The sequence below is a fragment of the Zonotrichia albicollis genome, chromosome 11, assembly GCF_047830755.1.
Source record: "Zonotrichia albicollis isolate bZonAlb1 chromosome 11, bZonAlb1.hap1, whole genome shotgun sequence".
Taxonomy (NCBI): domain Eukaryota; kingdom Metazoa; phylum Chordata; class Aves; order Passeriformes; family Passerellidae; genus Zonotrichia; species Zonotrichia albicollis.
In genome coordinates this window covers 8,016,224-8,042,530 of record NC_133829.1, presented here as the reverse complement: position 1 = coordinate 8,042,530, position 26,307 = coordinate 8,016,224, and the positions used below count along the sequence as shown (strand labels likewise).

Below are 26,307 nucleotides of genomic sequence, written 5' to 3'. Positions count from 1 at the left end.
AGTGAACAGATCTCTTCCCATTGATCTCATCAGACAAGCTAAATACTGAATAAACCCAAGCACTAGATTATCCTCTTATTCCTAAAGGTTTGCAGAGGAATTCTCCCAGATTAGAGGTACATGATGATAAAATCATAAATGCAACGCTGTCCTTTACTTGACCTGAATATAGCTCTTCAGTTCCCAGGAGGTTCCTCCCCTTCCAGGAATCTAGTTTACCTAAAAAAGATACAGTTCATTTGTACATAGTGAAAAATAATTCTTGTGTACTAGTTTATATAGAATAAGATTAAAATCCTGTTCTCTGGCTATTTTTTTGTTACTTTTATTGAACAGCAGAAACACCTGCAGTGAAAGTAAGATGAAAAGCTCCAAAAGTATTACTCCCTTAAGGGGTCAAAAAAATGCAAGAAACAATTTCTTTCTAAGTGTTTCAGTTCATACTAATCTTGCAGGAAAGGAGCATGACAAGCTTTTGCTAAGTATGGCATCAAAGCAGAACTCAGGAATGTTCAGGATATTTTCAGTAGCAGGCCGTGGTACAACATACTTTCATTTTCAGGTATCTTCTCCCATCTGGCTGATAAAGCATTACTGGGGAACTCCTGAGAACTGAAGAAACTGGTTTGGGAACAGAATGTAATAATAGATTACAATGAAGCCTTTTACAAGTGGGTGTCAAACCATTTTTGTTGGCCTGAGAAAAATATTGTAATAGGAAATAAAATTATTAGGAATTTAAAACTTTGAGACAAAATGTTGGCAAGCTCAAGACACAGACAAATAGTTACAAAATGGCTTTATTCTCCCAGGGAACATAGCACCATCAGCAACAAATATGCTGCTTGTCTGTATTTATATTCCAAACAGTCTTGTTTCCCATAAATCATTTATTCTACATTTGCCTGGGTTTTGTTCTAGTTTCTTGTTGGTCTTTTTTTCTGAAATAAATCATACCTATTAACACATAATGTCATGGGACATATTCCCATGCACAGGCAGAAGTGTTCCTCTCAAATCTGTCAAGATACCCCTGGAACTCCTGGGACATTTTGAGTTGTGTGACAGTGACATTCTCGCAGCACAGTCATCAACAGAGATGCAAAAGAACTGATTTTCCCAACTAATGCTGCCTGTGCAGATGGAGCTGGCAGGTCCATGGCTGAGGGAAGAGGAACATGAGCCATCATGGGTGCCCTGGGTGTTCAGCAGAGGGTGATAAAGATGTAAGGAAAGGATGAAGCCCAGCACTGGATCTGAGATGACAATCTCTGCTCATGGAGTGCTGACCCCCATGGCACTGAGTGAGGTTAAACTGCAGGGCCTGTTGGTGAGATGCTGCCTGCACAGAAAAACCTGGGAAGTAGGACTTCAATGACTCCAGGATCTCAGCCTTGCCATTGAAAAGGCATTGGTTTTCCTGTTATAATCTATTTCTTCCAGAAAATAAGGCAGTTTGGGCTCTCTCTTATTTGAAAAGAATTTGTTTTAAAAGTCTGCAGGGGAAAAATAAGTACTACTGAAAATACTACTAGAAAAATACTGGGCGTAGGAATGGGAAAGGTTACACAAGTCATGCCTTGATAAGAAGAGCTCCAGCTCTAGACATGCACATAAAGCTCAGCAGATGGCAAAACTCTGGAATTCATCAAATTTTCTTTTGTCTAAGCTTAAGTGCTGTGAGCTGAGGTTTCCCATCTCTCCACCCAAGCCTGCAGGTCCTCTGCTGGACTCCTCTTCTGCTTTACCATGGCCCAGCCCCTCCAGAGCCAGGAGGCCACCAAGAACAGACAACCTCCAAAACCACTGCTTGTTCTCTCTTGCTTTGAACCCAAATTCCAGGTGGGCAGCAGGCAGGGAAGGGAGGAGCAGCTGACACTTTCTGCAAGGACAAGCCCTGCTGCAGTGTGCAGCACAGAGCAAGTGACCCATCCCATCTCACCAGCATGAGCATGAGCTCCTGCAAGGAAAATGACAGGGGGAAAAGCATTCAAGGTCTTTTTTTAAAATGTTCTTCCCATTTTCTGAATTTTGTTCTCTATTTCAGGTAGCTGATTGAGGAGTTTTCCCCTTTGCCCACAGCAGGAAATAAGAAACACACGAGGAGAGCCCTCATTGCCAATAAATGGCTCAGAAACTTCCCCAGCTGGGACCTGCCAGGGCAGGCGGATTACAGCAACCAGCACCAACAGATTTACATATTCAAAGTCCGTAATTGAGGAATAAGCAGTAATGCCATTATACAAATCCCCGGGCTCTGAGTGGCCAGAGCCAGAGCTCAGTTTACACATCCTTACCAAAATAAACCCGAGAGGCAGCGCAGGGCAGGCACAGCCAGGGAGCGGCAGGAAAAGGCACAATAATTCATCGGGAACTAGCCCTGAATCTGGCAGCTGAGCCACCTCCTTCCCCCCTCTATATTAGATATATTTGAGCTCACAGTGCTCTTCTGGGCCCATGGTGAGTTAGAGGGCAAAATTATTGCCTGTAACAGGAGAAAGGCCGTAGAAGTATATCAATAAAACAACATCCTTTCATGTGCTGCCAGTGAGCTAAGCAGCCAGTATCATGGTTCCTTTCTTATTTTTTTCTTAACTCTTTTCCACCTCCTCATCAGCAGAATTGGATCTGAGAAGATGTGTTTCATCTGGAGGATAATTCTTCATCAACTCCACCCATGAACTTGTGCTTCAAGGTCAGCAAAGGTTATGGAGAAATGAATGGTTCAACTGGCACATTTTAAAGGAAGCAGTAATTACAGGAACTTATTTTTTTTACTTAAAAGACCTGAAATACAGCCATGCTTTCAGAAGCACCCTGTTCAAGTCTGTCACATATTATTTTCCACAATACATGGCTGACTCTGCACCAGTAATTCACTTCACCTTGATTCATGAATAACTATCCCTCACTTCCTACTGTAAATACAATTCTAAACATATGGGAGAGAAATTACAGTGAATTAGGGTTGTACATTATCACTGTGATTAGCTGCATTTCTTACCCAGCAGATGTCTGGGTAGTAAAAATCCCCCATGAGGAGAGTATCCTGGAATTTCCCAATTCCTTGATAACTGGTCCAAGAATTTTTCAGTCCTGCTGTGCTGTGATCCTGGTGGCCCAGAGCAGATGCTCACTGTCTGCCCATCTTGTGCAGCACTAATCCCACTCTCCCCATGCTCCCAGCAGGGCATCATGCTTCCCCTGCTTTTCTCTCTCATGTTATCTTCCCCCAAAAGCCTTACCATCATTCTCACAATGCCAAAACACTTGGACAAACTGAGCCAAACACCTCCCTGGTGTCGTAGCTCTGATTACCACCAGAGTTACAAATCTGAGGACCGATCTGGCTGTAAGTATTTATGACACTGGCAATGCTATCACAAGCATCAAGGTGGTGCTTGTCAGATTTCTCAGCCCTCATTTGGTCCCTCTTTTCTTGGGCATCTCACAACCCCACAGCAAGGCACAAGCTCTATTCCAAGCAAATGCCTGAAGAGAGACACAGTGAGTAACTGGCACAAAATGAAAGCCCACAGAGATCAAGCAACTAGTCCCAAAACATGGAAGACATACGGCACTGCCTTGAGAGCTTTCACATGAAATTATCTTTCCCACTGCACTGCTTTTTCCATCCCACAGGTGCCTTACTCTTGGCAGCTCAGCTCTTCCAGCAGATTAAAAATAAATGTCACTGTCCCCTGCCCCCCCCATAATGGCTCTTGTTCCTAGAGGCTACAAGAACATAAATGGGGGTTTTTGTTCTCTTTGCAGGCTGCTGCCACTGATCCCTTTGTCTGCTGTGGTTGGAGCCACCTTTGGGACCAGTAGGCTCATGCATGGTGTGACTTGGACATACCCAGACATTTGCCTGCCCTAGAGCTCCAGCACCTCTCAGCTCCTCAACACTTCATGCTCCTGAATCCCAAGGGATGAGTTTTCAGTGATCTTGCACATGCCCCATCCCAAACATCAGCACCAAGATCAGCAGTGAGCTTTCTTCTGGCTGTCAGACAAAGCTTTGGAGACATAAACAAGTGCTGTCAGATACCTTCTAAATTCCTGCCTCAGCATCCTGAAAATATTCTTCCAACCTCTTTTCTCCAACATGAGCAAGCCTTCAACATTGGCTAACAAGACTCAACATAAGACTCATTTGTCTTATGTTATGTCTCCAACCTTGAATACCAGACTAGCAACTATCTTTAAATTGGTGAAAAGGCTACAAACACTAATTCATCCTTCTAGCAGAAAGTGACTTTTCTGCATAGTAAGAAAATGAAAGTTTAAATTTAAGTAATGTCCATTAGTTTATCATTTACTGAACAGTTATTGTTCACTGACTCCACAACAGCACAAGTTGTAGCCCTCAGGGCAGCATTAACATCCAGTTCAGTCTCTCCAGAGCAGAATCATGGTTAAAAGCCCCAATTTTAATATACTGCACCAATAGACATCTGCTTTTGAAACCTGGAACTAAAAGCACAGCAAAGCAGCAGAAACCCAACTGAACCAACTCACTGGGCCAAAATTTTCAAGGCTTAATTGCATAAACAAAAATGCATAAAAAATACATATTTGTGTGTCGTGCATGTACCATTTTTTAACTTTTACCTGGCAAACTCTTCAAGGCTGCACTGTTTCAAGGAATTAAGACCTGTAAGGTGAGCAAAACATGATCCCTGCTTTATTGAACAGCCATTAGCCATACTTAGAAACTGCACCATAACATTAATTTTGCAGCTACAAGATATTGGCCTTGAACAGAATTAATGCATATGCACATACTTGCTACACAGTCATAAATTTTACTAATGCAATTTTGTGAGCCTCTTAAATGGTAACCATTGCAAAAAAAAAAAAATTATATATACAGTAACAGGAAAAGCAGGGTAAAGTTCAACAGCAATATTTCATTACCAAGACAAGCAAAGATAAATGACTCAGCTTCCTTGGTTCTCTCCCCCCAACATTACATGAGGAAAAACATGCTGCACAACATGAATCTCTGTTATTGCTGGAAGTGTGGCAGTCTGGCAGGACAGCAGATCAGGAGGATTTTTCAATGCAGAGATGTGTCTGTCACTAAAGCACAGTTTACAGCAAAGCTGTTCAAAAAGGAGCAGATTCCACATAATTTCCAGGAACAGACAAAACAATTAGCATCTCTCTAGTCCCTTTTTTTTACTGTATGTAATTCCCTCTTTTCTCCTTCTTCCAGGGGGACACCTGCTGCTGTGGGCACAGGCTGGAGCCTCACCACGTGCTGGGGAACAGCACACTGCACACAGGCTCAAAATGAGCAGGGAAAACAGAGCAATTCTGCTGTGAATAGCAGGATTTCCCATTTTTCTTGAAGAACCAGCAATCAGAACTGCGTGTTCCTACCCGAGGAGTTCACCCATATATTTCCATCCTTAATAAATGAAATCAGTTTCCAGCCCTCTGGTTGCAGAGGCTGGCAGGAGATGAGGCTCCCACAAAGCCCAGTGTGAAAGCGAATGGGAATTGTTTTGTAGCCCTGCCATTTCCAGGGCTGTCTCATGATGTTTTGGGGGTGATGAGAAGAGGGGCCAGGTCACAACCCCTTAGTGCTGTCAGCCTCTCCATGGGATAAGGAGATCACAAACCCTGGGATTTTTTTATTTAGCTGATGCCAAAGCATCAATGTCTGGCAGAAAATTCCCTCTTTTTACTGAGGAAATCTGGTTAAATTTGAGAAAAGGCAGGAGCTGAGCCTTCTCTGTATGTCCAGAGACCTGATTAGTGCCTCAGAGGAATATCCCAAATTCCACAGGTCCAGGATGCAGGAGGGCAGGGAGGAGCAGGACTGGGGATGGGTAAATGCTGCCACAATGCTCTCAATTTCTAAAAGCTTTCAGCCTCAGCAGCAACCACATCTCCAGACACCCACCATTCCCTCAACCCTGCACTGTGCTATGCCTTGCAGAAAACCTCCCTGATCCAGAAAGTGCTCTGCACATCTCCCCACCATCCACTGCTGCCCACCAGGACCAGCAGTGCCTTGTGGTGCCATGCACAGTCCAGGCACAGCTGATTTCTTGTGCTGGGCTCATCCAAGGCCTTGATCTGCTCTCCCTTGGAAATCTCAGTCTGTGCCTGTTGGGAAGGTGTAGATGCACTGTTGCTTCTGGAAGAGCTTCAAGCCCCTCCTGCACATCGTTTGTACTGTATTGAAGAACATAAATAAAACCATAGGGAACTTACTCATGGGAGGAGTTTGGCTGCTGACAGCCCACTTCTTTCTTGTTTGAAGAGTTTGTTCCAGTATCTAAGTGAACGTTGTAGATTCAGGTAACAGCCTGCAAGATATCAAGTTATCCAGTGTCCCAGAAGCCATCCAAAGTAGCCAAGTTTGCTGGAGAACCACTAGCAGAGCAGCATTTTACAAGATAGAGTCCTTTCCTGGAAAGACAGCAAGGAAAAAATGAAATTTAAAAACTTACCTCATCTCCGCAATTACTTCCCCAGGTGCTTGGCTTTTCCCAAAGTGCACACCAACACAACTGACCTTTCCTTTCAGTAGGAGTGCATTGCCTGCTTTCCCTTCTTCTGTTTGCAGATGCAATTGGATGGAGACACAGGAGCTCCTCAAAAGGAAATGTATGGCCCTGAGATCCAATGCTCTGCTTGTGACTGTTTGTGCAACAGCCAGAGCCATTCACCAGAGCTCGATGTGAAACCAAGGATTTATTCAACCAGCACAATTGACTGCTGTGACACATTCAAAGAGCACTGAGCTCCTGGGGCTGGGCCTTGGTTGCCAATACAACATTGTGTGTAGGAGTTTTCTTCTACCTTGAGACTCGGTGGCTCCATCCAGCAGACAGAAACCTGGCAGCTGCTCCATCTTCCAGCACGGCGATGACCCAGATGAGATCTATATATCCAATATTCACAGCTTCATGGCTGAGGGAGGCTGTGCCAGAGTGCTTAGGGTTTTTTGGCATGAGCCTGGTCCCACTTAGCATTTTTATGAATGTTCCTGCTCCTGGATTTGTGCTGTAATCTAAAAATCAAAATGGCACTCCTGCTTGTAAGCTTCTGGACTTGATGGGTACAAGAGAAAAACCTGAAATTTATGCAAACTCATGATAAACCATTGGTGCAAATGAATGCAAAACTATCTCCAAAACTGAAACCTCGAAATTGGGACTGAAAATCCATCCATAGGGACCTATGGTTGCAGCCTGACTCACAACACGTGAGCACCCAAGGTGGGAGCTGCTGGCCTGGCCCTGCAGAGAACACTCAGCATTCCCCATCCTGACCAAAACTACAAAAGCAATGCATTGAAGGTGTTTGTCCAGCAGAGAAAAGGAAATCAGGCTCTCACATCACTGTGTTTTCATGTTTGTGCAGCAGAGAGGAGGAATTGAGGATCTCACATCACTGTGTGTTCTCATGTCACTGCCCATTGTTTATGTGTCCTCTTCCACAGCTGCCCTCTACAACCTCTGACAGTGGTAGGTTCAGCTCTACCTCTGTTTCAACACCTGGAATTTCAAGACAACCTGATTTTGCAATTAACAACTCACAAGCAGCAAATTAAATTCATACAGGGACCCTAAATAAACTGGCTGCCTGTTCACAGGTGATTATGAACACTTATCTATAGTACTGACATAAAAGGGACAGGGTTGCATAAACATGTAAGTTAAAGAGGTACCAAAATATTACTCATGACCTTGTTAAAACAGTTAATATGGCAAAACTCAGGCATGAAATAACCTATAAAATGAAATATGATTAGTGTCAAGAGCTAATCTTCCAGAAGCCCAAACAATGTGATGCAAAGGAGCTTTTAAAAGAAACCAAACAAACTCATTTTTCATTATCTTCTGCCATCTTATTATTTCACAAGTTAGAAATCCATTAGCAATTCTGCCAAGAACTAGATAGGCTGCTTAGTTATCTAACAGTGAGACACTCACATCCCATGGCTATCTTGATGTCCCAGGGGAAAAAAAAAACCAGGAAAAGCAATGGAGTAATAAATTATTATAACTGTTTCATTAAAACTTAGGACACTGTAATTTTCAAGTTTATTTGGTGTTATATTTAAATGAACCAAAAGGCAACATTGTACAGTAACATTATAAAATAAAATTATTACATAGTACATTAACCAAAGCCCCATTAAAAAAAAATCCTAAAAAGTCATTTGGGGACATATCCTACTCTTGCTCTTCTGCACACATGATTTATTAAGCTCATTTAAAGCAGCACTCTTATTTTTAGGAAAAGCAAAATGGAATTTGCCCCCAAAATGGCGTATCTTTTCTTATAGTTTTTGCAGTTTCATTTTATCATGTGTAATATATCAAGTTTATAAGGCATAAATACGAAAAACAGTTCAATATGCTCATCATAATTTTAATTAAGTAATACAATCTAGGACACTTTTTCAATCACACCAAGGATTACAATGTACCTATAGCTTTAATTTCTTTTTTTATTTTTTTGTACAAAAGTCTATCATATGGTATACAGTGTATTCTAGTTGGTAACTGGTTCACAAGGTGGATCACAATATTCTTGAAGGTTAATATGTCAGGATTTCACCCAGTTTGTACACTCTGTGCAGGCTTCCTCCTTCCCTGGCTGCTCTCCTCCAGCAGCAGCAGCATCCCAAAGCTCCATCTCCTTGCCTGCTTTTAGAAGGGCTTAGTTACAGCAGCAAATCCCACTGGGAATGCCTCGGGATGCACATCCCAGGGGTGCCAAGGAGCTGCCAGGAGTGGAGGAGAAGGCAGGGCAGTGGCTCACAGAGGTGTTTGTGGAGCAGGGATTCAGGCTCTGCTCTCCCAGCTCCCCTCAGGCTCCATGACAAACCACAGTCTGGTGTGTAAGGAAACCACTGGCCAATGCAGTGGGTGCCACTGGCTGCTTGTGCAAAGCAAGGGTGGGCAAAAGCACCTCAGTAAATTAGGAGGCAGCGTGGATGTTTGGGATGGTGAGTGCTTGGGTTGGGCCAGCTCCACATCACCCACAGCTCCATAACCTGCAGAGCCTCCCCAGGATTTTGGGCATCTTTAATGCAAAGACTCATCTGGTGCCAGCTGGATGAGCTGCACAGATAAACCCTGTGATCAGTGACACCTCCCACACCCATCTACTACCTCCCCTTAGGCTGATATTTTCTAAAATCAGATTACTGGTGAAAGCACTGTTGATTTGGGGCTGGGGGCAGCAGGTTCAGAGGGGCTGGAGAGGGCAGGGGGTCTGTCCCCACCTCTCCTGCCCCTCCAAGGCTCCTGTGTGGGGTGGGCAGATGGGGGATTGACCCTGTGCCCCCCCCAGGGCCCCCTGCTCCCTCCAGCAGCCAGGGAGGGGTGTCCGAAGGCTTCCTGACATCACCTGGAACCAGGAATAGCTTTTTCTACATAGACAATCAACCTAAATTGTGCACGAGGTAAACAGCAGAGCAGTGTCCTCCAGAGTGTTTTTCCCATGTCTAATATTAGATATCTCGCTGGCAGCTCTGAGTTGTCCCCAGAGGTTTCTCTACCTGCCTACATTTACTACGCACGGATCCCGAGCTCCTGTGCTCAGGTGCTCTGAATCACAGCACAACCAAAGGCAGCCTAAAATAGACAGTGTGAATTGCTCCCTCCCTGCTGTGACTCCATCCTGCAGCATCTGGGAGGAAAAAGAAATTAGCTTAGTGTTATGAATGGGCCAAAGTCACAGAATTTGGGTCAGGATTCAGGCCAGGCAGGCACAGGCTTTATCTGTGGGCCTATTCTCTATTTGCTGATGGGACATCCAACCCTGTGCTTATTTTTCTGATAGATCAACAGTCTCAGGAATCACCTATCCCTAAATAAAGCACAGCACGTGAGCAGCACACAAATAGCTCTCCAACTGCAGGAAAGAACTGACACACATCTCAAGTCACAACAAAGCCTTCGCCTCCCACACACCCTTCCCTCAATACTTTTTTTAAACCAGTCAGAAACAAACAGTGAGTGCAGCACATCCCAGAGAGCCAGAGGAAGGAGCATCCAGTGCTTTCTTAGCTGCTGTGTCATTGTGTAGGGAGGCTGCTTCTGAAGAAACCAAAATTACCCTATATAAAGAGCATTCACTAAAAGAATCTCCTTCCCCTAGGAGGACCAGCAAGATGCACACTATTTCCTGAAAATCCTTTTTTTTTTTTTTTGTATACTTGACAGAAGATTAACACTGTCTGGGTTCTTTGCTTTCACTAACCATGACAGGTAATTTCTGTCCCAGCCTGAGAATTCCATCAAACCTACTATTTGCATTTGGGATAAAGCATCAAATGGACATTTCCCATGGGATACAGACTGCTTGCTGTCCAGTAGATTCAACCATCACTCTTAAGTACATTAGCAAGAGGGAAGCAAAAGATCTCCCTGTGCTGAATGCATTGCACCAGCAGCAAGTTTCTACCAGTGCTGAGAAATTGTGCCCTTAATGTAAGTGCTCAGTAACCACCAGCCCTGCTGCTTGAGGAGCACTCGGAACTGTATAGAAGGCTTGCAGGAAAAGGACCTCCATTAGTACCCATTATGCTGTGATTTATGGTATGGGCTTAAAATAGCAAGAAATTAAACAGTTCTATTTAACTTAGAGTCTAAAAAAAGGCACAAAGACTTGGTGGAAAAAAATTTGTAACTGTTCAGATTATATTTCCAAGAACTTTAACAGTGTTGCCTTCATTTGCTAGATTTGCTTGCAGGCAGGAGTGAAATTGAGACACTTTCACTGTCTGCAGAGGTAAAGAATACCCTTTTGGCAAGGCAAGTTTGCCAGCTCTATGCAAATGTTATTCAACAGAAGTAACTAAAAGCTCTTGTGATTGCTTTAAAACATAATCTTTTTGGTCTGCAGCACATTGCACTTAACCAAGTACTCAGTGATGATAGAGTGGGTCTTAGGGCAAGACCAAATACAAAGAGCCCTTTTTAATCTGAACGTAGGAATGAACTCTGTTCACAGCTACACAGTCTGCTTTTGAACAAATGATCATGAAATACATAAATACTATAAAATAAATACAATACATTCAGAGTTTTCAACACTGTAGAGAGCTGTTAAGACTTCCCTAGCTCCTCTATGTGATGCATATAGAACATTCCCTTCTATACAGTGCTACATCCATGTGCCCACACCTCAGCATAGCTCAGACAGCTTTCCTCTCTTGCCTGGATTCTCATCAGTCTCTGCTTCTGTAAAACATTATATCATTCCTTTAGGAAAAAGAAAAATATTGCACTTTTAAAAATGCATAAAAATCGAACCGAGTTCCCATTAACTCCACCACACAGTCTGTTATTTAAAATAGGACTTTTCCAAAAACACATCTCTACTTGTTCTGTGCTCCGCCTCCGTTCTCCAGCGGGATATCCTCAGAGCATCGTCCCTTAGCGCACTCCTCACAGTTTTGCCAGCGGCCATTTGTCACACAGCGTGAGCTAGCCGAGCCTCGGGTGGCTGGGGGTCACAGGGCTGTGCCCAGGCTCAGGATTTCATGGTGCAGATGGGCACCACGATGACCAGGATAACCGTGCACGCGGCCGCCGCGATCAGGGCAGCGATCTTGCAAACCTTCGCCCTCCTGAACTCGGCTTCCTTCCGTTTCAGCAAGGAGTCGTAGCCAGGAGTGTAAATGTCTTCCATCCAGTACTCTAAGTTGTTTGGGTTCAAAGATTCTTGAGTCTAAAAATCAAAAGGAAACAGTTGTTAATTGATTGGGGTCTGCCATTAATAAAATAAGTGAGCAAAGCAGATGTATCCAGCTGCACCTGGATCTGCTCTCAGGATAAAGTGGGTTATTGTCACTTCTCACACCCCTCCATCTCCTGGTCCCAATTCCATAAAGCTGATGAAAGTGGTAAAAAAATACTGCAAAAAAATAGGCTCCTGCAACAGTAAGATTCTGCTCCAAAATCCCTCACGCACCTCTGATTTACCGGAAACTTCGTCATCTTGGATGGCATTTAAATAGGATCTCTTTAATCTGCTCGACAGCAGAGGTGTCAGCAAGTGCTGGCCTGTTACTGTTAATAATTTTTAAATTATTAAAGCTCAGCTGATGGGAAAGGTTCTTAATATATGCTCGTCATGCACTACATTTTACAAAGCTAACCCTAATTTTGTCACGGCGATTTGCTTGCAGGGATGGTAACCCATCCCCATCCAGCACCCAGCCCTGCTGCAGGGGCAATTCACAGACCCCTCCTCTGGAATGGCATTGCCTGGGGACACAGGCCACCTGCAGAACTTCATCAGTATTTCCATCTGAATTACTTATTTTTTATGTCTTACAGCTTTTTGTTCCTAAGTACTTATGAGCTCTTAAAGCTTTCCATTTCAGCCTTGCTTGTTTTTTCCCCACTTTAACCTCTGTTTTAGAGGAAAATAAAGGGAAAACTGGGGAAACTGAAACTCTACACATTATATTGAACTTATCAGCAGAAAAGAGTAAAGCAAAAAAAAAAACATTTTGAAAAATGACAGCATTTCCCCAAAGCTGTCTCCTTTATCTGAGGTTCCAAAAGCCCATTTCTTTAAAAAAAAAGAAAAATATTTCATATAAAAATATTACAGTGAGAATACCCTAACACACACCTTTTCTGTGCTTGTAACAGTCCTGATCCAAAGCTTGTTGGACTCTGCAAAGAAACTCCAGCTGACTTGAGAAGGATTTGATTAATCCTTTAGCCTTTAATTGACTAATTCAGATTTTTTTCAGATTCAGGCCAGGAGCTACTGGCTAAAACTTTGCTTTTCCTGATAGCAGCATTTGTTAAATGTAAGTAACTACTAAAAGAAGAGATTCTATAGCTATCTCAGAAAGAAACAAAGAAAATTGAGCAATGGTTTTATGATCATTTAATAGACACCTCTATGATAGTGTTAGAGGTGCTGAAACAGAGGCCATCAGCCACACCTGTGATTGTATCTTTATGGCTTTGAATGACCTGTTTCAGCCTTGTGAAAAAAGGCAGCAATCTCATCTCTAAAGGCATCAGAAAATAGCCTGATACTGTTTGATCCCAGTGGATCATCACACAAAAGCAAAGCAATGAATCTCACACAGAGCCCACACCTGGGACAAGCTTTGGGCCTGACTAGTTTTGCAGTTTCTTTTTTTGGAGAAAACCCAGCAGACTTGTCAGGCTCCAGGAGAAATTTCAAGTAAACAAAGGTAGAAAACCCCCAAAGATAGTAATAGTATGCCTCAAGGAAATTGCAGTTTTGGACCCATCTGCCTTGGCATTGACCTTTTAACTACTTCAGAAGGAAGATGCATTATTAAAAAGGCCCATTACTGTTAATCAGCTTCCTTTCCCATTTCATTGGCAGACGCAGGAATGTTCATTAAGGCATAATGTATTTACTTTCAGTTCTAATAAACTTAATCACTGGGAAAAAAAACCCACTCATCAGTCTGTGTCTATTTTTTAAGTTTGTCAGTAAGCTCCATTATAAAGTCTAGACATGGGCTTTGCAGGGCAGATGCAATTCTGACAATCTTTTTGGAGGGAGGGAATCAAACCAGTAAACTTCTATCACCTTTATCCTAAAGATAAATGATGGCAATAAGCCGATTTCTCTGGTTTGCTCACAGCCATGCAGAGCTGCTTACAGAGAACAAAACAGCCCAACGAGGAGCAGATGGAGAACACTTCTCCCAGAGGGGCTTTGCTTCCAAATATCACCTCCCTTATTGCCTCACACAGCAGGTAAGTGATGCTTTGTGACTGCCTGCTGCAGAGGAACTTCTTCCAGCCCATTCCTACTCCAGCACACAGCCTGCAATGCAAGGGTTAGGGATTCAGTAAGCCATCTAAAGCTTTTAGGACCCCAAAAGCAGCAGGGAGCTGAGGCAAGATGCAGCCTGCCCCCTGTGCTGCTTGTTTTTCTCAGAGTGCAATTCAGCCACAGCAAGGAGCAGGGGCTGGTGAGGACAGGGAAGTTTGCATGAGCCAAGCAAGGAGGTGAATTTGTTGTGCACAAATTCCTGCACAAACACTCATGGGAGCTGCACTACAGCACTGTGTGAGTGATGGTTTCAAATCCAAATCAGCCAGCTCAGGGTGCTGAGGCACAGCATCCTGATGCTTTCCTAGGGATTAGTCTGATGGGTTTGGGGCTTGCTTAGGTACTTCAGAACTGAGCCATTCAGAACCCAAAATGCCTGAGGTCAGCACCAGACCTCCCCACTGGTCCTACATTCTACTGTCAAAGTGCATATAAACGATACACATATATTTTCACATCAGTGTGCAGTTCACTGTGTGACACATTTTGGGTTTCAAGACCAAAAATGCAAAATTTCTTTCATTTTTACACATTTTGGATGGCATCTTTCAGTCCTCCTCTTTAAACCTCTGCTCAGATACCTTCCTTCCTAAAAGATGTGTTGTGTTTATCAGACTACACAGGGTATCCAACGTGGGTGCTCGTTTTATGTCAGGTTTGTGATTTCGTGTCAGGAAAACGTTAATGTAAAATTTGAATGTGTCTCCTCTGCTTGTTGCACAAGAGCCTGCACACTTCCAAGCTGAACCAAAATGCAAACTAGACACAGCATTAGTTGCCTGGCTGGTTTCCAACAGCCACTTCAAAGCTTCCACAGTGACGTGTTTCAAAACCAGTCGTGGTATTGAACATCTTCTACAAGTATTTGATGTCTTGTGTTCCTAGTAAAATGAAAAAATAAAAACAAAACCTAACATTGCAATTCCCTGTGAATAATTCAGAGTCAGAGGAAAAGGCAGCAGTCCCAGTTCCTGCACCACTCTGCCTTGCTGCAGTTAGGAACCAGCTCACTCCTGCACTCCCTTATTCCCCAACTCTTCTTTAGAGCTACTGAAGCCACGATGGCTTAGAAGACATTTCTCCATTGCAGAATAAGCTGGGAGCATCAGCTTGTCAAGGATCACCATTCAGAAACAAAACATTCACATTCTTCACTGTCCCTGGCCAGGATGGATAGGGATCAGCAAGATTAGAGGCTCAGCAATCCACAGCTCTTTCCTGAGCTTTCCAAATCCCTTCTTAAATGCATATTCTGGCAACATCCATTTGCAATCAAGCCATTCAAATTAAACAAATGACACTCACTTGTAGATCCAAGGCTGCAATCTTGCCTTTATCCCCCGAATTCCTCGTGTATTCCTCTATGGTCCATGACGGCTGGGCACGTTTCACTTCAGCCAGCTCTGTCAACCTCATGTCTGTGTAGAGAGGGTTGCTTTTCATGTGTGACTTGAGTGATGCAGGGTAGGGATGAGGACTAAAGACTTGTTCAATCAAGAAAGCGTCTTTTGGCTGTTTAGAGAGTCTATGTGGCTGTGGGATTTCATACTGCCTGTCTGCCTGCAATAGGGTTTAAAAGAATTTGAGAGAAAAAACAAGACTATGAGGGAGTTAAACACAAAAGACAGAGATATTCCTTTTAGAAGCACCATATGATAAAAAATAGACCAGTTAGGATAAAGGTTTTGGATGGCCTTCATCCATTTGCCCACCTTCTCACAAACAAACCAAAGCAGTATTGATGTATTTTACAGACACAATTCCAACACAAACACAATGCTGATGCATTGTGCTGTTTGTGGGTTTGTGCTGTTCAGAGATCAAAAAAATATTATGAAAATATCCTGACATCCAGAAAAGCCCAGCTGATCTGCAAAAGCTGAGAGATACAAGCAGGCTTCCAGGGTTCTGTTTCCAGATCAAATCCTAACGTGAATTATTCTTCAGGGATGCCCCCACCTGACACTGCAGCATCTGTGGTACCATCCAGTGCCAGCCACAGGCCACTGAAGGAGTCCGGGAGGGACTCTCAAAATCAGCATGTCATCCTAAGCAAAGCAGTGTACACAAAAGCCAAGGTTTGGGCTGACTAAGGATGGCCTTCCTCCCCCTCTGCAGTCTAGCAATAACCCATGGTTTGTGGTTTCTTGTTCGCCCAAGCACATTTCCTTCCACCAAACCTCTTCCTCTCTGTTCTCAACCCTTCTCTGCCCTCACACCCCATTGCAGAAGGCACAGCAAGCCTGTCCTGTGGTCACAGCTGGCAAGGGGCTGCAGGACCCCCTCCCCAAACAGGAACAAGCACCCACCCCATGCAGTTTCACAGAGCAGCACCCAGAGCCCCAAGGGCATCCATGGGGTCACTGAAGGGGGCACAGGGAAGCTGCTGGGAGCACGGGCAGAGTTTTTCTGCCCAGCTACACTGCAGTTACACAACAGGAGGCTTAAGACTCATTTAAATGACCATGAAAGTCAGATAGTGAGAACATAACTAAAATGAGCACCTCACAGCACACATACGAGGTTTTTTTTCCTTGAGGGATTTGAATCCATGAATCTATTTTGTTGGCTTTTAAACATGTACATACTTCTCTGATAAAAGCCATCACAATTCAATTTCAAAATATCTCTTCTAAAACAATCACTAGACAATTTCAGTTTCCCCCACACCCTTTTCACCAAGGTAATTACCAGGCCTCCTTATGTTGCTGCAGATGATGAAGAATACCATCACCTTCCCAAGATGTCACCTACATTACCACCCTTTCTTTGCAAAAAAAGCAAAGCTTTTGAGAAGCAACTTGGCCATTTTGCAGCTGCCAAGCAAGAACCTGCAGGTACAAAATCACTCAATTATGATAACAATAAAGGCAGGCATAACATGGCAAGGCAAAGCATTGTCATACCCGGAGGCTTTTGATGACTGTGGAATTCATAACCACATTATTTTTAAGCATTTATTATGTGAGTTAAAGTTGAAATTACCTCTTTAGATTTCCTGTGCCAGTCCTTATTTTCTCCTCCATCTCTCTCTTTCACCTCCTCCTCTGTAATGCCAACTTGGTTGGTGTAAGTAATAGCTCTCCAGTCTCGGGGAGAGTTTGAAATACTTGCTATTTTGGATTCGGTCGCACTGTTTTCTTCTGTTAGTGATCTTGATGATCTCCTAGTAAACAAACTTTTTTTTAAGGCTTTTACTCGAAGGCTCTCGCTATTACTTCCACTGGCATCTGAACAGCACCATTCTGGATTATTCTCCAGTTTGCCTCCATGAGGAGTATTGTGGCACTGGAATATCTGCGGGGAGTTGCTCTCATCTGACGCGGCATCGCTCGTCAAAGAGTTGAGATCTATTTGTACACTGACCTTCTCTGGCTGCTGGATTTTTTGATCCAGCTTGCTTAATTTTCCCAGGACTTGGGAGATTTCTTCTCGGACACCTGAGAGAGACTCCAGTTTCTTCTCTATTTCACCAATCCTCAAGACTAATTTGCAGACGCTCGTTTTCAGTTCATCATCTGTGTTACTGACATCTGCCCTGACCACTTTATCCAGTTTGTTACAGGCACTCCCATTGGAGATCTTAGTCAAATTGTGCTCAGGTGAGCTCTCACAGTCTGATTTGTGCACCTGAGACAAGGAACCAGTGCTGTTGTAGCACGAGGACTGCATCACTCCCGTGGACCCGCTGATACTCATGTCATCCAAAAACCTGAAAATGTCACTGATATCATCACTCACGATTTCAGAGTCATCATCTGACTGCTTCAGAGAGTGCCTCTCACCATACTTAGCTTGGCCTGCTGCACACAAATCCTTGCATTTCTTGTGCTCCAGAACCTGCTGCTCCGTTTGTGTCCCAACACTCATGGTCCTGTCAATGCTTAAGATCTGCACAGAAGTACAGTTAATGCTTTTATCCTTAAACTTTTTGACTGGTTCATGTTTCTCCACATCTAGAATGGAAGGAATTTCCTTAGGTTTGTGCCCGTTGGGTTTCACAGCATAGTTTGCCTGCATAATTGGTTGCTGATCCTTTGCATTTAGGTAGGACTGATGCCTGTCAACTGAAGGAAAGTTTGGAGATGGGTTGCTCGAACTCTGGTATCGTGGTTTCTCTTCAGACTGCTTCCTATTAAAAAATGAGCGTTCAAAGTCAGGGACCTCCTCAGTATTTAAACTCCAGCTTTTAGCTGGCCAGGCAGTTTGCTTGGCTGGCTTTCCAGTCCACTTTTTGGTTTCCTGTGGTCCAAGAACAGTAGTTGGGCCAAAATATGTAGAAGCTTGAAGATCATCTAAACTTTCATGCTTCACTCGCCTTTTGTCCGGTATAGGAGAATAAATTGGATTCAAGTACTGGCTGCTGTATGGCATTTCAAAGCTGTGGTTGAAGAAAGTCTGCTTAGAGCTTTCCTTCCTGTTCTGAGGCTCTCTGTGTCCATCTTCTGGTGTTTTATTGGATGGTATTAAGCTGGGAGATATTGTAATCAGATTATGAAAATCTTCTTTGAATATATTTCTTTTCTGGACACATGACTGCATCATGAACGGCTCGTCATTTGTAATGAAAGTTTCTTTTAATCCTGCACTTATAGGCAAGGAATCCTGGTCTGAAATAGACTCATTTTCAATGTTCATGGGGAAGTAGGTGCTCTGCATCTCACATGGTGGGGACGTGGCAATGGAGTAGGACGCCAGTGCCTGCAGCCTGTCCAGAGAGGCAGCCCGGCCCTTCATGTCCTTATTAACACCAAGCAAGAAGTTGGGTTCTGACGAGGGGACGAACTGCTGGCAGTCTTTGCAGTCCATCTTCCTGCATTTTGAAGACCTTCTGACAGGAAAGCCCCGGTTAAAGTCCTGGTCGTTGAGCTCACAGTTGGGCACGCAGTCAGGCACACAGTCTGCCACATTGCAGATCTCTGTGTCAGACCTGCAGGACTCGAAGGACTCCTTCTTCTTCACTTTGTGCCTTGAAACTGGAAGCTTCTCCTTGGCCACTCCCCCATTCATTTGGATGAGGTTGAATATTGTTACTATATCTGCTGCAACCATGATTTTCTTTGATTGCTGATTGTTTACAGTGCATCTCATTTTGTCTTTGAACAAAGTCGCTGGGAAATTAGGATCCAGGCAAGCGGTGTAAAACAGCACGCTTCTGAGCTTGGCCAACTGAGATAAATCAAACCTGGCACACAGGGACTTGCAGAGATCCTGGTAAGAAACAGTATTCTGCTTTGTGTCCAGCTCCTCCAGTATCTTCACCAGGAAGAGTGAAGATTCCTGGTTGGACTCCATGGCTCAAGTGTATTTTGCCGTTTAGCCTGGAAACCACGTTCCAACTTCTACAGCAACACAAAAGAGATTTGTAAGTCACCCACAGATAATACCCAGGGCCTTGCAACTCAGCCAGAGATGGGGCCTGGCTCCCTAATCATGCCATCCAGGGCTTGCTTTTATAACCCATCCTCATGTTCTGAACTTCAGGCTGCAATCCTAGCATCCAATAAATCAATACTTAAATGGAATTGGGGTTTTATCAGAGAAAGCTCCTTTATGCCAATGTCTACTAAAGCAACCAAGTGATAAACAGAAGAAGCTTTGGAGAGGCTGAACTAATGGCAGATAGACAATAGCCTGCACAGAATTTCAGCACAGAATTTCTTACCAACTTATGAGAGGTTCAAAGCAAGTTTAAACATCAAATTGTCTGCAATCATTTCAGTCCTAGCCTAACCAGGGCTGATCTACTGCACTATGACATGTTTTCATATCTGAATGCAAATGGCTCTGAAGATTTTCTGTCAATAAACTTCTGAGATGTTTTTAGAAGTTATCTGAGAACATAATTGCCATCTTGCTTGCTTTAATCCATTATTTTCTCCTCTGCTCTGAATTATCTCCTTTGGATACTTTGACTTTTTTTTTTTTCCAGAAATACCTTTTCAGGAAAGGAAAATTTGCCAGGTTCCACATGAAAAGTATGTGTGGGCCCTGTCTGGACTCTAAAGTCCAAAATTTACCAAAGAACAGAAGGAGTTAAAAAAAAATAAATTTTACTGAACCTTGAAACCAATCCAGCAGATGCCAGAGGGCTGGCTGCCAGTCAGGATGGATTTGAAGACAGAGAAATATCAAGGACAGAGAACATCCTCTTCAGTGACGTGCTCCCAGTGAAGCCTAGAAGTGCATTTCCATTCACCATCCCGAAATGACAGGGCAGAGGTGAAGAGCAAAAGCTTCACATTTATGTGGATAACAGGAATAGCTTGAACAAGCATAGCTAACACTAGCAAACATCTTGGGGAGAATATAAACCCCTGCACTTTCAGAATTGAGAACAACCTTTAGCTATTATGGATTAGGAAAGGATGTTGATGATTTTTCACCCATCTATTGTGAATATCCTTGTCGGTGTCCCTGCTGTTGGCTACTAGGAAAGACAGAGCACAGGTTGATGCTCTGCCAATTGCTGAATTTGGTCACTCTGTCTTTGTTATTCTTACTGATAGGAATGACAAAAATCTTCTCAGTTTCTCAAAAAGGTATGTTATCTTCCCCCATTCACTGCCACCCTTAGATGACCCCTGGAACTGGCCTCTCCTCCATCAAGTGCAGAATATCCACCCAAATGGCAAAGCACTGAAGTCAACATTGCATGGCTTATTATTACTCATTCTAAAAGGCACCTTCTGGTCAAAGACCTCAGGACTCCTGAGCACCACTCCAGAATCCAGGGCTCCTGTTCCATCTCCTGCCCTGACATCACACATCAGTGATTGCTATCAGTGCCAGAAGCCAGAGTACTTCAGCTGTCATAACAGATAGTTACCCAAAAGAATACAAAACAAGTCTCCATATGAGCTCAGATGTTTATTTAAATAACAACTCTCTACTGTGTGTGATCAGGAGCTGAGCAGCAGCAACGTGGATGTGTTTCTGTGATTGTAAACACAGCTCTCAGAAAGCAATGGCTACAGGGATTTTCCAACACCTCTGCTGCATGCATGTTTGCTTTTAAAGCTCCTGTATTATGCATAGAAGCACAACTCCTCTGCCAGCTGACAAAGGAGAAAAAATGTTTTACTGTTCTGTGCTCAGCTCCAAGAAGTAATGCAAAAGGCTGGAGGAGGGTGCTTATATCCTTTTTCTCTCAGCAGAGCCTCTTTCACAGCCTGCCTCTGTATCTCTCTGACATGCCACCATTAATGATGCTCTCATGCTAGATCCAAACTCTGCTAGTCACCACCAAGGCTACCAAGTTCTCACAGAATAAACTTCACGTGTGGGGCTCAGAGACATTCCCAGCTGACAGGGGACTGGCATTCCAAGTCAATTTTCTGCATGTTATAAATCTGCCACTTGGGACAGGAGTGAAAATATGTCTTTTTGTCACCTCCAGGCTGAATACCAGCAAAAGCAACAATCTCCTCCTATTTGTAAATTCACAGCTTCTTGTCAGCCCCTCACCTGGATATACATTTTCACAGCCTGATGCACACCCTGCACTGGCCTGCCTTCTCCCCACTCACACTCCTGCTAAAACACCCAAGTAGCCAGTTTGCACTAATGTATTTTTGAAAAGTGTCAACCCATTTTGCTCCCCACCCTTCTGCCTTTACTCTCTCATCCCAATGAGGATATCCTAGGTACAGCTTCTGAAAATCTTTGCTTTGCACCAAGGCATTCTTTGCGTAACCAGAGGTTTTAACTCCAATTCAGATTTCTAAACACTGTGAATCTGGTAAAACTCAGGTGCAGCCTGAGTGATGACAAGCTCAGTAAGTTGAGTGGAAGCCCTGCTGCATACCCTCAATCTCATGTTGCTTGTTCTTAGCACCAATAAGAACCATTGTTTTGGGGACCCCAATCCATACACAAGCAGAAAGGTGGAGGCACTGAAGCACAGACCCAAAGCAGGGAAGCCCAGCTAGGCTGGGTTAGCTCAGTCCCAGCCCTGTGCTCCCAGACCCAAGCCTGGCAGGTGACAGTCAGTTATAAAGCAGTGAGAGATCAGGGATGTGACAAAGGCTTTGAGACAAGGGTGGCCAGGAGAGAGCTGAACCTGCTCAGGTGGGAATTCAGCCAGTTCATTCAACTGAGACTCAGCTATGGGAGGTGGAAACTGAAAAGGCAGGTTGCAAACTCAGATATAGGCCTGGAGTAAAAGAAAACTAACTAGGAGCTGGAATAATTTCTTCTTCACCCTGTGGCTGTTCACAAACAGCTTTTTGGTGTGAGAGAATTTTAGGTGTGAAAGATATCTCTGGGCTTCAGCCTGAGCATGGAAATTGGTGCTCCCTTGTGCCAGAGCATCAGAAACATTGCTGCTATGGAGCATCAACAGATGGGGGCTGTGAAGAACAGGATGTACTACCCCTAAGGATAATATATAAGGGCCTTGGAATCTTGTTTCCTGGTTCAGGGATGTAAAAACCTGGTGCCAGAATTTTTAGTGGCACATTAAGCTCCTCTGCCTCTTGTCAAGCCTCCCAACAGCCTGCAACAAAGACAGGTGCTTCTTGGCAGGCCAGCCCAGGAGCTGCCACATCCCGGGTGCCAAGCACTTGGCCAAGCACCATCTCAGCCATTATGTCCACGTTCATTCAGTATCTCTCAAAGCAGGACCAGAATAGAGCTAGACGTGGCACAGAAATGCAGAGCTCTGAAATGAGCACAGGAAGGCCTTTTAAAGAGGGCTCAGGGTCACGAAACAGTCAAAAGCAGCAAAGCAAATGGAAGCACCCACAGCAAGAGCAGCAGCACAGGGTCTCTCCTCAGATGGCCTCAATTCCACCAAGGTCCTCGTGCCTTCCCCTCACTGTCAGCAGCCACACACACCCTCCAAACCCCCCTCAAACTGACTTTGGCCTCCAGACACATGGAGCTCCCCACACAAAGGAATGGGATCTGGCTTACTTATCTCTACCAAGCCCATCTCTGACCAATGGAGCCACTTAACATTTCATCCTTAATGATTTTGTTATATTAGAATTGGAAGGGTCGCTTTGACTCAGCTTCCCGAGATTTGACATTTGCTGCTCTAATAGCACAATTATAGCCCAGCATGGGCTCATGGAGCATCAGATTGCACTGCCAGTCGATGGGGCTGGCTCTCCTTGCACGCAGATGAGCTCCAGACTTACCACAGATCGATGTCTTCTTGCCCTGCACCAGGAGCAATGAACTGAGCTCTCATCTTACCACTAACCCACTGTCTCAGCCTCTGGAGGAGAAGTCCAAGAATATTACAATTGCAAGCTCCATCCCCAGAGGAGCTCTCTGCTGCACAAAGGGAATATACTGTTCTATTTTCTGGTGTCTTTAGGAACCAAGCCTCCATGAAAGCTCTCCCCTGTGGTTCTCCAGACCAGGGGAATCTGCAGACTCTTTCATGCATCTTGCTTCCTTGCAGGAAAGCCAGCATGCACCTCCCATCCTCACCACCTCCCAAATCAGCAGTGGGGTGAGGATGCTCCCCTCATCTTCTGCCTACCCTATAAATTTGCCATCCACAGGAATTTCTGGAATTAGAACTGCTTCCCAGTTGCCCTGGCTGCTTTCCTGTGACTCCTACAGCCCAAACCCTGCCCTGCCACAGGGTCTAAGGGCAGCACACATTGAGGCAGATAAACCCCATCAGAGGATTCAAGACACAGTCCCACCACTCGACTTCTCTGAGCAGCTGCAGGGTGGCAAGGTGCCCTGCACGAGTCTGAATCACAGCCACTGCCACACAGACCACGTTATCTGCCTCTCTTATTTCCTCCTTCATTTCCTCCCCTGTTCTTTGTGCCACTGACATTTGCTCTCCCCATCTCCCAATATCCATAGCAGGTGCAGCTAACACACAGATGTGACTCTCCCTTTGATTTGCCAGCCAAGAGGGAAACAGCATTCTCGTTTTGTCCCCCCCACGGTGACAAACGGGCCACCCCAGAACGCCACTACAGCAATGCAACAGCAGAGTGATCCTTGCATAAATCCCCTCAGAAAGAGCCAGCCACTCCAGCACAGCAGAACATTAATACAGAGCCAGTGATATGCTGTTTTACTATTAACTTGGGCTCATAAATCATTCAGCCTGCCTTCCCAGCACCAGATACTATAAAACAAGGCAGGCAACGCTTGCCTCACATGAAATGTAACCCGTTGAGACGGAATTCAGTTTTTGTTTTCTCCCACACTCATAAATCCATTGCTCTGCCAAAACATTAAGAAATTTCTGATGAAGGAATGGGGACCTCGAGCCCCATCTGGCTTCCACTGCACACAGACAGGGGAGCTGGCACTCAGGGAAACAATGCCCATTTCCACACACCTTATTCCTCCTCCTCCCTCCAGCCTTCTGCCGCTCATTTAAAAGAAAACTAAAACACACACTTTGGAGCCCTGCCCGTGCAATGGCAACTGCTCCTCTCCACCTTTCATTGATGAGAAAACTCCTCCTGACCAGTTTGGCACAGGCTGTCTCCTCCGGAGCATCTCCGTGGCGGCGCAGGAGCAGGGTGGGCTCAGTCCCTGGGGCAGGAGGAGGTGGGTGCTGGCTGCCTGCTGTGGGCTTTATTCAGAGCAGAAGGGAAGGAGCCCCTGCATGCCGGGAGCTCACAGTGCCTGTGCACCCGGGAAGGATGCACACACCCTGCACATCCCGAGCATTCCACAGCCAGCCCCCTCCGAGGGTCACCGGGGGTCGCTGGGAGGAAGCCGCTGTTTTCTGGCTCTTATCCTGCGTGAATGAGCCCTGGGAAACCGCGCTTTACAAACCCAGCTCCTTACCAGAGGCAGGCTCTGCTGTGAAAAGACTCTGCACAACACTTGAGCTGCCTCAACACCCCAGAATTCAGCGGTTTTTAAAGGATCTGAGTGCCTAAATTGATAGGGAACTTGTGGATAAAAGCAGCGGACCCTCGCGGCTGTGCAAGAGCTCAAGTCGAACAGGGTTTGCCATTGATTTTTTTGCACAGTAACATTAGGCTGATTATCTGATTATTTGCATGGTTCAGTTATGCAATCCAGGTTAAGGTATCTCCACGATCTGGGAAAGTGCAAACAATCATCCTAAAACTGTGCAATAAATTACTGGAATTATTACTGCATCATATACTCTTGGTTATTCTTTGCCAACTCTTGGCCCATTCAGACACACACAAATACTGTCGTCCCCATACATCATTAGAGCACATCCAAGCCACGTTTTTACCGGAATTTTTTTGTATAAGGAGACACCATTAAAAATACCGACAGACAAACACAAAAAAAGTCTAATTTAATTAAATGTGAGCAATTCATCCCATCTGTGGACAGCCTGGATTTTTGAACAGCAAGTCTATAACAATCTCACTGCCTCCCTGCTCCCTTGCCCTGGTGGGTCCAGTTTCCCTGATCCCCATCCCTCCAGACTCCGTTTGGGGGTTGGGGTCCCTGGGGCTCAGCCCAAGGGTCACCCACTTGCTCCTCTCGGGCAGATCCGGATGTGCGGGATTAAAGTGGAGATGCCAAAGTCCCAGATGGAGTTTCACGATTTTGGAGCATCCCCTTTTCCTAGAGAGCTTAACAAAGAGACCGGACCCTGGGGGGCACCCAGAGGGGCTGAGGTGTCCCTTACCTGCGCTTACTCCTCCTTCTCGCAGCCCGGCGGGGCAGCCGGTGCTGAACGGCACCGCCGGGTGCTCAGCGCATCCCTGGGGATGGAGGTCACGGGGGGCTTGTCCCGGCGCCCCTCTCCCCCAGCGCAGCGCCCCGCGCCCCCTCCCGCACCTGGGGCTCACCTGCGGGCTCCGCCTGCCTCTGGCGCGGGCAGCGCGGCCGTCAGGGCTGCATCTGCCGCTGCAGCAGCCGCTTCCCGGCCAGTAGCAGCAGGAGGAGGAGGAGGAGGAAGAGCTCGCGGCTGAAGCCCCGGCAGGATGCCATAGCGCCGGGCTGCGCTGACAAAGGCGGCAGCAGGTTGGCATGGGAGGAGGGAGAGAGGGGAGGAGAGAGGAGAGAGAAGGAGGGGAGATGGGAGGGAGGGGGCAGCACAGGCCGAGCCTCCCCGCGCCGCCCCCGGTCCCGCTGCCCCGGTCGGCCCCGGGCGCTGCGGCAGCGGCGGCTCCGGCTCCGCAGGGACCGGGCGCGGCGGAGGGGCCGAGGCTCCGCTCCCCCAAACCACTGTATCCCTATTTTTGTTGTTATTATTCGGGTGAGCCCCGGCGCTCCTCGGGGCGGGGAAGAGCGCTCGGCTCCAGCCGCACCGCCAGCCCCGCTGTCCGGGCAGGGACAGCGCCCGCGGGCAGCCTGGAGCAAAGTGGGCAGGAAAAGGAAAGGGGTGCCCAGCGGGAAAGGGGAGCTCAGAGAAAGGAGCCCTACTCTGCCCAGCCAGGGACATGGAGAGCATCGCTCTGAGAAGGAGCGGCTGATGGAGCCGGGGCTGTTCAGCCTGCAGGAAAGGCGAGGCAGGGGTGACTTTATGGCTCTTTACAACTCCCCTGAAATGAGCAGGTGGCCAGGTAG

General features: G+C 45.5%; 1 protein-coding gene across 4 annotated transcripts; it reads right to left on the bottom strand.

Moving 5' to 3' along the window:
- Positions 1–10,104: 10,104 nt before the first annotated feature.
- Positions 10,105–25,977, bottom strand: MINAR1 (membrane integral NOTCH2 associated receptor 1). Of its 4 annotated transcripts, none has more exons than XM_074549244.1 (4): positions 25,587–25,958; positions 16,804–19,160; positions 15,124–15,378; positions 10,105–11,709 (listed from the first exon to the last, which is right to left on the bottom strand). In XM_074549244.1, exons 2-4 carry the CDS (start codon positions 19,111–19,113, stop codon positions 11,512–11,514), a joined length of 2,763 nt encoding a protein of 920 aa, XP_074405345.1. In that variant the 5' UTR covers positions 19,114–19,160; positions 25,587–25,958; the 3' UTR covers positions 10,105–11,511. The 4 variants fall into 4 exon arrangements, with proteins under 4 accessions (XP_074405345.1, XP_074405347.1, XP_074405348.1 ...); XM_074549246.1 differs by lacking the exon at positions 25,587–25,958 and adding an exon at positions 25,424–25,578; XM_074549247.1 differs by lacking the exon at positions 25,587–25,958 and adding an exon at positions 19,881–24,105.
- Positions 25,978–26,307: the final 330 nt, after the last annotated feature.

Excerpts from the sequence above, each read along its gene's own strand:
- MINAR1 (XM_074549244.1), bottom strand. The coding sequence starts at position 19,113 with ATGGAGTCCAACCAGGAATCTTCACTCTTCCTGGTGAAGATACTGGAG. Across the intron at positions 15,379-16,803 it reads GGCACAGGAAATCTAAAGAG|GCAGACAGGCAGTATGAAAT; the intron begins GTAATTTCAACT and ends ACCCTATTGCAG. Across the intron at positions 11,710-15,123 it reads TTGCAGCCTTGGATCTACAA|ACTCAAGAATCTTTGAACCC; the intron begins GTGAGTGTCATT and ends TTTGATTTTTAG.